The sequence below is a fragment of the Dama dama genome, chromosome 20 (assembly GCF_033118175.1).
Source record: "Dama dama isolate Ldn47 chromosome 20, ASM3311817v1, whole genome shotgun sequence".
Taxonomy (NCBI): Eukaryota; Metazoa; Chordata; class Mammalia; order Artiodactyla; family Cervidae; genus Dama; species Dama dama.
In genome coordinates, this window is record NC_083700.1 from 50,833,254 (window position 1) to 50,848,275 (window position 15,022).

Below are 15,022 nucleotides of genomic sequence, written 5' to 3' on the forward strand. Positions count from 1 at the left end.
GAAGTGAATAAGTGCTGTTGGAAACATGGTGCTGATAGACTTACTTGACACAAAGTTGCCATAAGCCTTCAATATGTAAAAAAAATGCAGTAAAGTGAAGTGCAGTAAAATGAGGTATGCTTGCGTATTTTCCCCCCATTTCTACTCTTTTTTAAAAACTTGGATTTTGAAATTTGTTAACTATAGATTTAAATTGTATTAGTTCTAATAATATGAGTTCTTTTTGTTTTGCTGCATACTTGTGAAATATTAATGGAAACTGAAGTCTGTTTGTAAATACTCAGTAATTCCATATAGAGAACAGAGAAAGAGCATACCAGTGCTGTCAAACTAGCAGGGTTTGTTTCCAAGTGCCTGGAAATAGTGAATGAGAGAATGGAAATCAAAGTTAAAAATATGTATTTAAAATGTGTAATGGCTTATTTTTGTAGTATCAAGGTACTAGGAAAACACATATATTTATCAACCTGTTATTTAAAGCCTTTTTCATGTTTTCTTTTGCTTCTCAGAAAACACATAACAAATGGTTTACAGGACCACAGCTGATTTCCCTTCTAGATTTGGTACTCTTTCTCCCAGAGGGTGCTGAAACAGATCTACTGCAAAACTCAGATAGGTGAGGTGACCATTACTAAGGTTCACATAGTAAATTCAGAATAAAATGTGAAACCCCTGCTTTGGGAACCTAAACTAAAATAAAACATATTTTCCTGTGATTTTATAGTTAATTGTTAGTTCATAAAATTACATATTTACATGTTTAAGTAATTTTTGTTGTTTAGTTGCTTATATGTTTGGATTTTATTGTTTTGTTTTCCAAGTCGTACATCTTTTTTTTTTCATATACAACATGTAATTTTACTTTTAGTATTACTAGAATGAATGTTGAGAAATACTTGTGTATAAAAGGAATCTTAAAATTCAAGAAGCAAAAGATGGTACTCTCAAACATTAAAGATAACAAGTTTCCCTCGGGGAAAAAGAATAGTAATTTTCACAATTAAATTTTGTGAACTTGGAGAATGAGAGTAGTAAATTATGTTAAGGGAGGAAGATATGTGGTAAAATATTTTAAAGGAAAAGTTTCGGATGCCCAGACATAATTGCAGAAGTATACCCAAGGTTTTAACTTAACCTTTATTCACTGCAGTTGTTGATTATGTAAAATTGTACTGTAAGTAACAAATCATATTTTTTTTAATTAACAGGATAATGGCTTCGTTGAATTTATTGAGATATTTGGTTATCAAAGATAATGAAAAAGACAATCAAGTAAGTGAATTTTTTGTAAAACTAACTGTATTATTCAAATGCATAAGGAATGGTTTGTTATTTTCTTATCAATACCTACTTAAGCCAGCGAGTAATATTTTACCCCATTGCAGTAAGTGCCAACAGTTATTCTTTAAACTTGAAGTTAATTCCCAGGAGTCCTTACCACCCCACATCCAGCTGCCCTTTCCTTTCCTCTTGTGCCTCTGTGCTCTCACTGTGAGCATCACTCAGCTCTGTTAGGCAGGTAAGTTGCAGCTCCTAAGTTAACTAACCTTTCAACACTCAACATATGTTTGCTTATCTTGTTCATTAACCTTCACCTATATAGCTCATGATTTATGTCTGAGCTATATAAAATAATCTGATATCCCCCTCATCGGACTTGACAAACTGAAGCATTTTCAGCACTAAATCTGTTAACAACACCTTTTGAATAATGTGTAGGAAGTTGAAATTTTTAAAAATAGTGCACCATAAGAGGTATTTAATAAGTAGAAAACTATTTGAGAGAGATTTGTCATACAGTAAAATTATATTTGCTTTTTATCTTCTCTTTCTGCTTTATTCTAATAGTTGCTTTCTGTATATGTGTCATCTTATCAACTGTGACTACCTGAATTACATGCATGATTAAGCTTTTTAGAAAGTAATAAATGAAATGAAAGTAATTGAGTTTTATATAAGAATGCCAGAGCCTTTTTTTTTTTTTTTAAGTAAATCATGATTTGGGATCAAACATTTATGGAAAAAGCAGCAGTAGATTTTTGACTGAATCTATTAGATTCAGTGATTTGACTTCCCATTCATTGCTCTTCAGCCAAAAATGGTTATGTGCTATCACTGACTATGGATACTCTATAAACAAGGATGCTTTTTTTCCTAACATTTTTTCAAACATAAAGCCAAGTTGAAAGAATTTCACAGTGATCACTGTTTTATGCACTACAGAGATTCTACTGTTAACGTTTTACTCTGCTATTATTTATCCATCTCTCTATCCTCTACGCATCCTTCAGTCTCTTCTCTTTTTTGATGCAGTTCAGGGTAAACTACAAACATCATTATACTTTCCCATAAATACTTCACATATTTCATTCAAAAGAGTTAAATATTTGTGTATAGTTTTTCTTTGAGTTAAAGTTCACATAAAATCTAATGCCCAAATTTTTTTAATGCCCAAATTTTAATTGTACATTAACTGAGTTTTAACAAATGCTTAGATCTGTTATCCAAATCCTTATCAAATATAGGACATTACTAACATCACAAGCAGCTCTCTTTTTCCCTCCCAGTTAATTCTGATGTCATCATTTCACACCCATCCCTAGCCCCTGACAACTCTATCCTGTCCAGGTGCTATCATATAATTCTTCACTATGCTATTAGTGCTCTTTAGTTTTTATTTTTCATAGATAGTGTTAGCACAGGAAGGATCTATAACTTGCACAAGGACATATAATTAGCAAGAAGCAGAAATAGCCATGACCAAATGCAGTGACTAGAACTTCCTCTTTTTTTTTTTTTTTTTGGTAGTAAATTCAGGAGCAGTGGAAGCCTTGAGGCTTCAGGATTGTGTCCTTAAAGTATGGTATGAGTTTTTATTCTCGTCAGGAACAGGCCATATCTAGAAATGATCTGATTTGTCTGACAGGGGGAAAAAGCATCTTCTTGATTAGCAGTGATAGGCTTATTATTAGTTGGTACGGAGCACAGTGTACCGCAGGGGCAGCAGAGAGAGGGACGGCAGAGCAGTTTCAGCATCGTGCAGTGTCTACTCGGACATCCACGGATAATACCTCACATTTATTTGGCTCGAATGTTATATAGTAAAGAAAAGGATATAACCAGCTTGTAAGACTGCCTTCTTATGTAAGTTTTAAAATTTTTTCTTAAGAGTCAACTATTCCATAGAATTGCCATACAAGTTACCATAAGAATTATCATACCAAAAAAAAAAAATAATCATCATACCAAGGAAACTGGCAAAAAAAACAAAACAAAACAAAAAATCAATCCAAGATGGTAACCTAACATCTTTGAGGCAGCTTATTCATCATGGAAGCATTTCTCCCAAGTGCAGTCAAAGCAGGTCATGAATATAAATGAGAGGCATATCTGCTGTGGTTAACAAAAAAATAATAGCTTCTGAGTTTTTAGAAATATTTGATTAAAAGAGAAGCAAAATGATATGCTAATGATGCTGAATTGTGAGTAGTTTTATTCAAAAGGACTCCTACCAGTACCTGTCTTTAAGTTAAATATGCTGTAGTGGTAACTAGTCAGATGAAAAGCTGAAAAGCAGTAAAAAAAAAGTGTACAGAAAAACTAAGAACAGGATCATTAAAATATAAAACAAGGTGATTCATAATTGAATAATGATCCATTTCTTTTCCTGCTAGTTTGGGTTACTGTCATCTGATTTTCTTCATAAATCATTCCCTCCCTCACCTTACTATTTCATCTCTTCATCTCTTTGCATAATAATTTAAAAGCACTTTCCCCACACTTCAGTTTCACATAACTTCTTGGATCTTAAACCTCCATCTCTCTCTACTGGTAAAACCAACTTAATTTTTAGACTAGTGTTCCCTATTATTTGGTAGGTATCTTTATATAAATGATAATTGTTTAATTACAGTAATTTATTCTAATACAGAGCCTACAATAATTTATCCCTCACCTTCTATCAATTCATTTCCTTACCTATCCCTGCTTACCTATTTTTTTTTTTTTCTAAATAATCTGTGATTGGAATATGTAGAAAGCAGGATCAAGAGAAAGAATATAAGACTGTAAAGGCCAGAAGTGTGTATCAGCAACTTTAAAAAATTGAATTATGTAATGTACACATATATGCTTTTCATTTAGGATAGACCAATAAATACCTGGCATAGGTCCAGGTCCACATACATATAGTTCTATATAATCCACATTTTAGGTTCTCTTTTAAATTTCTTTCTCCAAGATTAAAACATACCTTGTGTGTTATTTGCAGAGCCAAATGACTTAAGGTTATAACCTTCCTTAATATTACGAGTGATAAAGTTCTACAATATTATTTCATAAATAAGACATGATAAACAAATTAGAAGGGAAAAACTGGGTCTTATTCATTTCCTTCCTTTTATTTCTTCAGTATCATGGTTGACTATGTCCTTTGCAAGGTCCCTGTCCTCACAATAAATTTCACTGTGGTATAAAACTGCCTTTCTATTTTGTGCAACAAGCTACAGTGAAATTTGAAATGTATAGTTAAGCTCTGAAACTGAAATGGTCTCAGAACTACTCTACCAGTGTGTAAATTGGGTATAAAATTTTAAAGTAAGCACTTGTAAACATTTCAAATTTTTATCCTTAGAACTATTTGTAAAAATCTTGTTACTTTTTCTAGACATTGAAGGAAAAGATGATTTACTTCGTATTGTTTTTTTTTTTTTTAATAAATCTAATAATCTTAAAGAATCCCCCTGCAATGCAGGAGACGCAGGTTCAAGCCCTGAGTCGGGAAGTTCCCTTGGAGGAGAGCATGGGAACCCACTCAAGTAGTCTTGCCTGGAAAATTCCATAGACAGAGAAGCCTAGTGGGTTACAGTCCATGGGGTCACAAAGAGTCAGACGCAGCTGAGCGACTCAGTACACACGCACACCATCTTAATGTAAAAGAGAAAATATTCTTGTTTCCACAGCTTCTTCACTCCTACGTGTTTCTAAAAAAATACTACTGTTATTCATCACATGAAAAATTTGTGAAATTATGCAGAACTGAATGTGCGCAAATTTTCTTTAGCCTAATTTTGGCACATTTTATTACCATATTGTAAATTTTAGATTATGGACTGTGTATTAAATTATTGCCATTAAGAGAAACTAAAGTCTTTTATTGAAGTCTTTTATTTTATGAGGTCTCTATTAGACCTCCTAGAGTTAGACTGTCCAGTAGACATTAGCCACACATGACTATTAAGTTTTAAATTAATTTTTAAATTTTTTAAATTAAAAATTCAGTTCCTCCTTGGCATTGGACAGCATCATTCTAGATCATTGTTTCTCAGCATATGGGTCTAATAAAAAATCACCTGGATAGTTTACATAATTCAATTTTTAGAAATTCCTAATATGTACTTGTTTAGATTGATATTAAAAATGGGTGAAGACACAATGTGTTAATTAAAAAGGAAGTATAAATACAGCACAGATTGAAGAACAAAAGGAAAGTTACATGAAAATATTCCAATAAATTTTGCAACTTCAGTAAAATGGAATTTGTTAGAAAATATAATCTAACAAAACTGCAGCAATCTACTAAGAGAAATCACAGGGCAGATAATTTTTACCATAATTTCAAAAAACATATACTCAAGTCTCATACAAAACATTCAAAAGACTAGAGAAAGTGTAGTTGTGTCTGAATGTTATGTTTAGTAAGGTATGACCTTAATACCCGAACAGTCTAGGATAGTGTGCGTCACTGAAATTACAGGCTGTCCCACATTGCAGGCAGATTCTTAACAAGCTGAGCCACCAGGGAAGCCCAAGAATACTGGAGTGGGTACATCCCTTCTCCAGCAGATCTTCATGACTCCGGAATCAAACTGGGGTCTCCTGCATTGCAGGCAGATTCTTTACCAGCTTAGCTACTCAGGGAAGCAGATATATAGATACTAATATTACCAAACCAGATCTAGCAAAAAAAAAATTTGTTCTAAGTCATCAAACTCAGTTGATTTATTCTGGTAATGTAAGGTAACATAATTTCATAGGTTAAAGTAGAGGAAGTACTTGATTATACCAGTAGTTACAGAGAAAAAGCATTTAATATATTCAATATATAATCATGATAAAAATGTTAGTCCACCAGAAAATATTTTTATTGTAATTATAACAAAAAATATGAGATACTTAGGAAAACATGTAAAAATATGTGTAATATGAGGGGGAAAAAAGGGGGAAGAATGGGACTGTTCAATAGATGATGATGATGGGTAATTTGTCATACATATGGGAAGGGGGGAATTATATGCCTATGTCACATAATATACAAAATTCCAAATAAAGACTTAACATTGAAAAGGAATTTAGAAATTTTTAAAATACTGTGTAACCCAAGGGTAGAGAAGGGTTTCTTAAGTAAAGAAGCACTAACCACAAAAGAATAGATTGATAAAACTAGTAACATTGAAATTAAAACCTGTTCAAGGAAAGAAAATGCATACAAACTGAAAAAGCCACAAAGAGAGAGAGAAAAAAAAAACAATACTTCCTCCACCCAATAGTTAGTATCAAAAAATCAGATAACTATAAAGCAAGAATCAAGACCACAAATCAGAAAAATAAGTAAGGGATACAGATATTGTAAGGCAGCTTACAGAAGAGGAAACCCAAATGACTAATAACCACAAGACAGTATTCCCAATATTAGTAGTGTTTATGGAAGTGTAACTTAAAACTGCAGCGAGATACTGTTTCACAGCCATCATAGTGGCAAATGTTAAAAAGGTGGATAGCATAGGTTAGGATACAGAACAGTGATGAAACAAAGTGGATAATCATTTTTGGGCAATTTGGCATTATCCAGTGAAATTGAGTAAATACGCTTAACTCAGCACCTTCTGTCTTAAGGCATCTTATTGAGTCCTTAAATCAATTTAGTAATTTAGACTGGCAAGTTTTACAAAATGAAATAGAATATAATTGAGGTTGTTTGCACAGATTCTTAGTAAGAGTTATGGATATTGCAGCAAATTTTGTGGTCACTTGCAAAGAACAAGGTTTGAAAATGGAAGGGATATGACAGATTGGCTAGGAATAAGATGTATGTTGCTTCTCAATATCTCTTATGATGTATTTAATGGTCAGTTAGCAGAAAGGCTATGATACTGTACAGTTTAATTTTATAGTAACATAGTATGTGGTTAAGTGGGAAGCAAACTGTACCTCCTATCAGTAAAATTGTGAAAGTTCACAAATTATTTTAATCGGTGTATTTTCAGAATGAACTCTGAGGGAGAAAACTTTTTTTCCAAATTTATGACAATAAGAAAAATAAGTGAAAAATATAGAAACATTCACTTTCAACTGTTGATCTGAAACTGTAAATAGCGCCAATATTCAGAAAAATACTAACCCTACAATTAGTAGACTTAGCCTTAATCTGAGCCACATTCTAAAAAGGAAGAAAATGAATATAACTTTAAAGCTAAGATTATTTAAGATGGTTTCATCAAAAGTAAATACCCAGTGAAAATGATGGTCTAAAATATACTTTTTTTTGCAAGTGAAAGCTAAAAACCTTCCAAATTAGAGACATCTAGAAACAACATTCTGAACTTGTGAATGAGGCCCTGTAATGGTTTGAAAGATGAAGTTACTAACATTCTTCTAGTCTCATTATCAGCATATATAATTACATATTCTTTAGCAAATGAGAAAATTCGCTAAGTTTATTTTTCCAGCATATACAGTGTTGGAGTGTGTCTACTGATTTATTTAAAAGTATTTTTAATGGTAACATGATGTTTTAGAAAATCTGTATTGCAAAACATGGATGCAAAGGTTCTGATGCTTCTTGATGAAACATAAATTGTGTAGCATATCTGGTATTTGCAAAACAATATGAGATTGTATTGTTTCACCTTAACCTGTATATACATCTAAAGATTAGCTATATTTACTGAACTGGAAACACACCATGGGTCACTAAAACTTAAAGTAGAAAGTTTACAGCAATAATAAGTGACAGAGCAGAACTGTGAACAATTCTCTTCTTATATTGTCAGAAGCACTAGCAAGTTGTTTTTAAGTCAATTGGAAAATTTTAGTATTCAAGTAAATCCCTCTAGATATAACTATATTGTAAAAGCGATGAAAATTGTTAATTTTAGCAGTTCACTGATAAACCAAACTCTTGAAACTTTTTCAGTGATTCTATCTAAGCATGACCAATGTATCATATCAGAGTTCATTTATTGTACCTTTGGAAAGTTTGAAGTAGGACATAAGAACTCAAGGATAATGTACATGTTTTCCAGTTGAAAAGCAATCTTATTTGACAGTTATTTTCAAAGATAATTTTGATAATTGGCATATGTATCTAATTTTCTGACACGCCTAAGACATAAAAATTGAAACCACAGGAAAACATGAGTATATTTTTCATGTGTTAAACTTAGCTGTCAGTTGTAGAAGACGTTACTGTTATAGAAGGAAACCTTAAGTTGTTTTAACTGATGTATATTTCAGACATTATTGAATAGAATATTGTTAATGAATTCAACCTGAATATAAAATTAGATACATTGTTACATCTCATTTCTCTGTTGTAAACTTTTAGTCATTACTTCCTAAAGGAGAAATTTAAAACATTCAAGAAAAATATTTGATAAAAGATTCATTTCCTTTTTAAAATCCTGACTCAGTAGTTAGGTTAAACCTGTTGGCTTCAGAGAATTAATTAGGGAAGCTTAGTTCTGAATCATTTACACCAAAGAATGAATATTAAGACATTAAATTTATCATCATTTTGATAATAAGATTTCAAATAACTTCTATTACTAATTAAGAGTGAAAGAAAATTTTTTCAACTTAGACCAACATTTTTTAAAGGAAACTTTCCTATATTCTGGACATAGGTCTTTTATTGGGTATGGTTTTTATATTTTCTTTCAGTGTGTGGCTTATATTTTCATTATCTTAATAGAATTTTTTAAAGAACAGAAATGTTAAATTTTGAGGAAGTCCAGCATATCAATTCTATTCTTTCAAATCATTTGTTTCTTTGGATTCTAACAAATCTTTGTTTTAACCTGAGATCACAGATTTTCTAATAGAAGTTTTATTATTTAGATTTTTATGTTTATACTTATGATTGACTTCAAGTAAATTTTTTATATGGTGAAGTATGGGTTAAGGTAGTTTTGTTTTGACTCCAGTAGTATTTGTTGAAAAGGCTATAATCAAATTGTCTTGTCACCTTCGTCAAAGATCAAAAGATCATATAAGTATAGGTATACTTCTGGATTCTATTCTGTTCCATTGAACTCTCTTCTTTTACTTTGATTACTGTAGCTTTATAGTAAGTCTTACGTGTGAGTATGCCAACTTTGTTCTTTAAAAAAATTTTTGGCTGTTCTAGATCCTTCACTTCTCCATTTGATAATTTTGTCTTTCTACCTGTAGAGCAACAACATTCCTGTTTTTCTGCTCTACTCTCAATGTTAACCTGGTTTTTTGTAGTTTTGGTTACCAAATGTGTAGAGATTTTCCTATATCAAGGAATTTTTTGACACCAAGTAGATGTCCTACAATTCAGTCTCCTTCTGACACTCTACCTGGAGATAGCATCAGATTACAGAGGCTCAGGGCTCAGTTCCACATTAGCTCCCTTCCCTCTTCAGATGCCAATTACAAGTCCAGATACTGATCTGACTTCTGACAGACTGGCTAAAACAGGTTCTCACAACCCCCTCCTCAGGTTCAATTAGTTTGCTAAAGTTGTTCAGAGAACTCAGAACATTTTACTTACTAGATCACTGGTTTATTGTAACAGGATGTAACTTAGAACAGCCAGATAAAAGAGATGCATAAGGCAAGGTGTGAGGGAAGGAGCACTAAGTTTTCATGCCCTCCCTTGAAACTACTCTCCCAGCACCTCTGCCTGTTCATTAACCAGGAAGCTCTCTGAACCCCATTCTTTTGAGTTTTTTGGAGGCTTCATTACATAAGCATGGTTGATTAAATCACTGGTGACAGCTCAATCTCAAGCCCCTCTCTCCTACCAGGAGTTTGTGGTGAGAGGAGTTGACAGTTACAAGCCTCCAATCACACAGTTCCTCTGACAACCAGCCCCCATTCTTATTAGGGGCTTTCCAACAGTTATATTCCTGGCTGAAAGAGCTTGTTATGAATAACAAAATACACTTTGACCACTCTTCACTTAGGAAATTCAAGAGTTTTAGCAGCTCTTTGCCAGGAACAGGATGTAGACCAAATACTAGTAGCTCTTTGGGGTGGGGGAAGAAAAGACTACAGAGGGACACAAGGGAACTTCTGGGGTCATGAAACTGTCTGTATAGTGGAGGTGGTTAGACTGCCGTATGTCTTTGTCAAAACTCAGAACTGTACAGCTAAGAAGAGTCACTGTATGTAAATGATACCTCAACACACCAGACCTTAAAAAATACGTAGAAAGAAAAGGACCAGGCTCAATACCAGACTAGATGTCAGTGACTCCAAGCACACCATTGTTCTTAATGTTTATTTTGGAATTATTTGGGGGTTTTTCTGTATTATATTTAAATATTGATAGAATTATATTTGATATTATAAATAGAACATTTTGTGAAACATTTGTTTCAACTATATAAATGTGTGTTGAGTTGTGATATAAATTATATTTCTTATTGTGGGCCATGGTAAAAATATTTTGAAAAATGCTACCCTAGAAAAACTTATCCCATGTGAACAGGAAAAGATATGCAGCAGTTTCAGTGAGCACTGCTTGAAATATTTAAGAAAACTAGTAATAGGATAAGTCATATAGTGGGATGCCTGTATATCAGTTAAAGTGAAAGGATTAGTGCTATAACATAAATAACCCTCAGAAACATAGGATTGAACAAAAGGGAGTTAAAGTAGGATGTTTGATAGCATTTATGTATTTTTAAACATGCAAAATTGGGATGTATAAATATATTAACTGCTTAAACCTCAAGTTTTAGAAAATTTTGCATAGTTAATGGCTTACTCTTGAATAAAGAGGGCTTCAACCATATCTAACTTGTCTTTTTAAGTAGATAGGGCAAGATGTTTGCATTTGACAAAGCTTAGTGTGAGTATAAAGGTGTTTTCTTTGTACTCTTTATGTCTGAATGTGTTTTAATCTGTAGAGGGTCATCAGTACCTGCATCCTTGAAAGCCATTATTGGTTAGTAGCAATGGGTTCTACTTTTAAGCTTAGAGGAAAAGGGAAAGAAGGTTTTAAAAAGTGGGTGTGGGGATAGAGAAGGTAAAAGAAAAGGCTGGAGAGAGAGGGAGGAACGTAAGAGAAATGCAAGCAGTGGGTGCATATGGCAGCGTAACATGCTTGATATCCTGTGTGACTATACTCGTTGAAGTTTCTGCTGTACTAATGCATAACTCACGTTTTTCATGTAAGGACAAAAACCTTATGATTTTAATGGATGTTTAAAAATGTTTTTTAAAGTATACAATTGAAACAGGTTCATTGTTTAAAAATCAGGATAAATAAGCAAAAAGAAAATAATAAAATCTCACCACTTATTTTTGATATTATAGTGTATGCCCTTTTAGGCTTTATACCAGCAAATCTGTACATACTTTTTTTTAAAAGATCATGTTATAGGAGTCATACTGCAGCCTTTTTATCGCTTTTTTACCACTCACCAATATGTACTGAAGAGTACTATTTTAACAGCAGTGTAGTGTTCCATTGTGTGGATATGGAAGTTACCCCACTCCTGATGTGAAAAACTGTCATTATTTCCAATTTTTCACTATTTAAACATTTTTATAAATGTATCTGCAGTGAAATCATATACATCTTTAATTCTTCCCCAGGTTAAGTTCATAGATGGTGGGTGGAAAAGTATGCATATTTTTGAGATTGTGGATTCTTGATAGTTCCTCAAGAACTCCACTTTTCCTCATAATATAGGAATAATGAGAAAGGACAGATTTAAATTAAAGGGATATATGTGACAGTGAGATTATAAATTATTCAACACAGATACGTGTAGATGTTATTTTTGAGGGCTATATATGTTAAATGTTATATAGTACTTGGATCAAAATAAGCTCAATTACAAAATAGGTTTCCATATCATCCAGTTCTAGTTAAGGATAATTGGATTCCTAAGTTTTCATTTTTTGCCTAAGGTAGTTTCCTTTGTAATAAGTAACTGGAAACTGAGCAATACCAATGAATTTTCTTTTCCTTCTTTTAAAAAAAAAAACTAAGACTTCATGATTCCCTTTTAGTACTATAGGAAGAAGTGCTCTTAGAACAAAAATCTCTAATACAAATGACAAAATAATCCTAAACTGTCCCAGGCAGGTAAAATCTCCATCTTTAATGATCACCAAGAAAGTCTTAAGTCAGCTTTGTGTTAGAAGTTTCCATCAATAGAGAAGGCACTAGATCTGTGACAAGGATATCATTTGAAAGATAAGGAGTTGAAGGGACTTACAATATAGAGTCATTGTGGAGATGGTTTATAAGGAAAGAGAAATGTCTCAGACTATGTGGATTATTTTCAGATAATTTTCTCATGGATAAAACTTGTAAGTTACAGATCTCAAAACCAGAAGCTGTCCAAATGGCACAATAATGAATATGCTAAACCAGTGTGTTTTTGTTTTGATTGGTATTTACATACAATAACTAGATGTAGTAATGAATGTATTAATAAACAGTCAACTCTACTTTGAAAGGCAAGGATCATGTCTTACTCATTTCTGTTTCTCCAACACTCACCTCTTGTTTAATACTAGTAGACAATAAATCTTGAATGAAATAACTTAATTGTTTCATTAATTCTTCCAAACAGACCGGTTTGTGGACAGAACTTGAAAAGATTGAGAATAATTTCTTAAAGCCCCTCCATACAGGACTCAATATGTCAAAAGCACATTATGAAGCAGAAATTAAGAATAGCCAAGGTTGGTAATGTGAAATTTCATTTCCAGTTAAGCCTAAAAATTAGATTTTTTAAACTCAAACTTATTTATTCCAAACAAAGAACTTTATCTTGTACTTGTCTAACTTATAGCCAACAAGGAACCATGACAACTGAGTCATTTTATTTATAATTAAAATGATTCTTTGTGAATATATATTCCAATTAATACTGAAATTGGGTTAAATATTTAAACCAAACTGGAGCATAGTCTGGTTTAAAACCTCAAGTTCTGATTAGAATCTAATTGTATCACAAATATTTGTTTGGATATCACTGTACTTCTTTTAGTATTGCAGGGTCCATCCCCCATGATATCTTTACTAAATCTCAACCTCTACTAAATTTGTACAAATTACAAAAAAAGAATCTTAGGTCCAGAATTACTTTTTAAAGTCAGCAGTTCTATTCTAATAATCTTGTAATCTTTTCCATATAACTACGGTGATATTTCTATAGACATCACTATTAATAAAAATTTTGTCTTAGTGTAACAGGTTATAATTCTGATTTTATGTTGACAAAAGTTTCATTCATCTTGTACATGCCAAAATAATGCTATTCACCTGAAGAAACATTAATTCACATGTTACAGAATTTTGATATTTTTATTTGTTCACAGCCAGTTTTTAGCATACCCTGAGCTATTAAATCTTCCCTGGTGGCTCAGTGGTAAAGACTCTGCCTGCCAATGCAGGAGACATGGGTTCAATCCCAGGTCAGAAAGATCCCCTGGAGAAGGAAATAGCAACCCACTCCAGTATTCTTGCCTGGGAAATCCCACAAAGGACCTAGCAAGCAGGCTACAGTCCAAGAGTCAGACATGACTTGGCAACTAAACAACAACAACACAACTAGCTATTAAAACCATAAGACTTAATTTACACAAATAACTGGCTTTTTTTTTTAAGTTAGTAAACAAATTATAAATTTATTGAAATCTGAGAATTTTTAATGGTTAAGTGTGACACGGTTTTTTCCTTCTCTTACAGAAGTCCAGAAGTCTAAAGATCATTGTTCACTAAATGTAGGTAGAGAGGAGATCCCAAATATGCCTCCTGAAATGCAGCTTAAGGTAGATATGAAATTTTCCTAAGCTACATCCAACTGAACTCTTTTCTCTTTTTTGCTTTGCTTTGTTTTAAACACAGCCTTAGTAACTAATTTTTCTTGGCATTATAGGTCCTACATTCAGCTCTTTTCACATTTGATTTGATTGAAAGTGTTCTGGCTCGAGTAGAAGAACTCATTGAAACAAAAACAAAGTCTACCTCTGAGGAAAATATGGGATAAAGTGAAAGCTCCATCTCCTAAATAAAAACTAGTTATACACTATATTTTTCATTATGGTTTATTTAATACCTTTATAGAAGTTTTTCTGTAAAACACACTGATAGAACATAAATGTAGCTTCTCTTACTTATCTGTTTCAGCAATGACACATTATGGATCAGTAGCATTGTTTCCTTTTAAAAAGGTATCTGTATGGTAAATAATGCCCATGTGTATTTTAAATACTACTGTTGAAAAATCTAATACAAATCAATAATTTTATATTATGATTTCATAAAATGTACTGGAATTACCTTTATTCATACAGTTGTGAGTTTCTAAAAATTCTGATACACTTTATGTTCCAGTTAGATGCTATTTTAGAACTCTTAGTGTTAAACTGGCTATCATAGCACTGTAAGAGCTTAGAGAAAAATTCTGAGTCTGTGTACTACTCCTGATTTCCCTTTTTCCCCCTGCCTCAGGAGTCTTAGAGGACAGAGTCCTCTATCACCAGCTTGCCAGCAATAGTTACAGAGTGAAAGTATCTGTGAAGATTAATTTTAGAAATAGTGGCTGGCTTGTATTATAAAAAGGTATATATGACTTTTTCTTTAACCCAAGGGGCTAATTAGAAAATGCTGTATACTTATTTGCAATTAAACATTTGTTCTTCCAACTTAATTTGTATCATTAAAAAGCTTCTAAGTTTTATATACATGTACCAATATTTTTTGAACATTATTAAAGGAATTAACAGAACTCTGAAAGTAAAATCATTT

At 32.5% G+C, this 15,022-nt stretch overlaps 1 protein-coding gene across 2 annotated transcripts in view; it reads left to right on the forward strand.

Moving 5' to 3' along the window:
- The window catches only part of GLMN (glomulin, FKBP associated protein), a 44,993-nt gene extending 30,074 nt beyond the window's left edge, over window positions 1-14,919 (forward strand). For both annotated transcript variants that reach the window (XM_061121385.1, XM_061121386.1), the window contains exons 15-19: window positions 510-616; window positions 1,209-1,272; window positions 12,840-12,951; window positions 13,961-14,043; window positions 14,151-14,919. In XM_061121385.1, the coding sequence (XP_060977368.1) occupies window positions 510-616; window positions 1,209-1,272; window positions 12,840-12,951; window positions 13,961-14,043; window positions 14,151-14,261 (477 nt within the window). In that variant the 3' untranslated portion in view covers window positions 14,262-14,919. The remainder of the gene's footprint in view (window positions 1-509; window positions 617-1,208; window positions 1,273-12,839; window positions 12,952-13,960; window positions 14,044-14,150) is intronic.
- The last annotated feature ends 103 nt before the right edge of the window (window positions 14,920-15,022 follow it).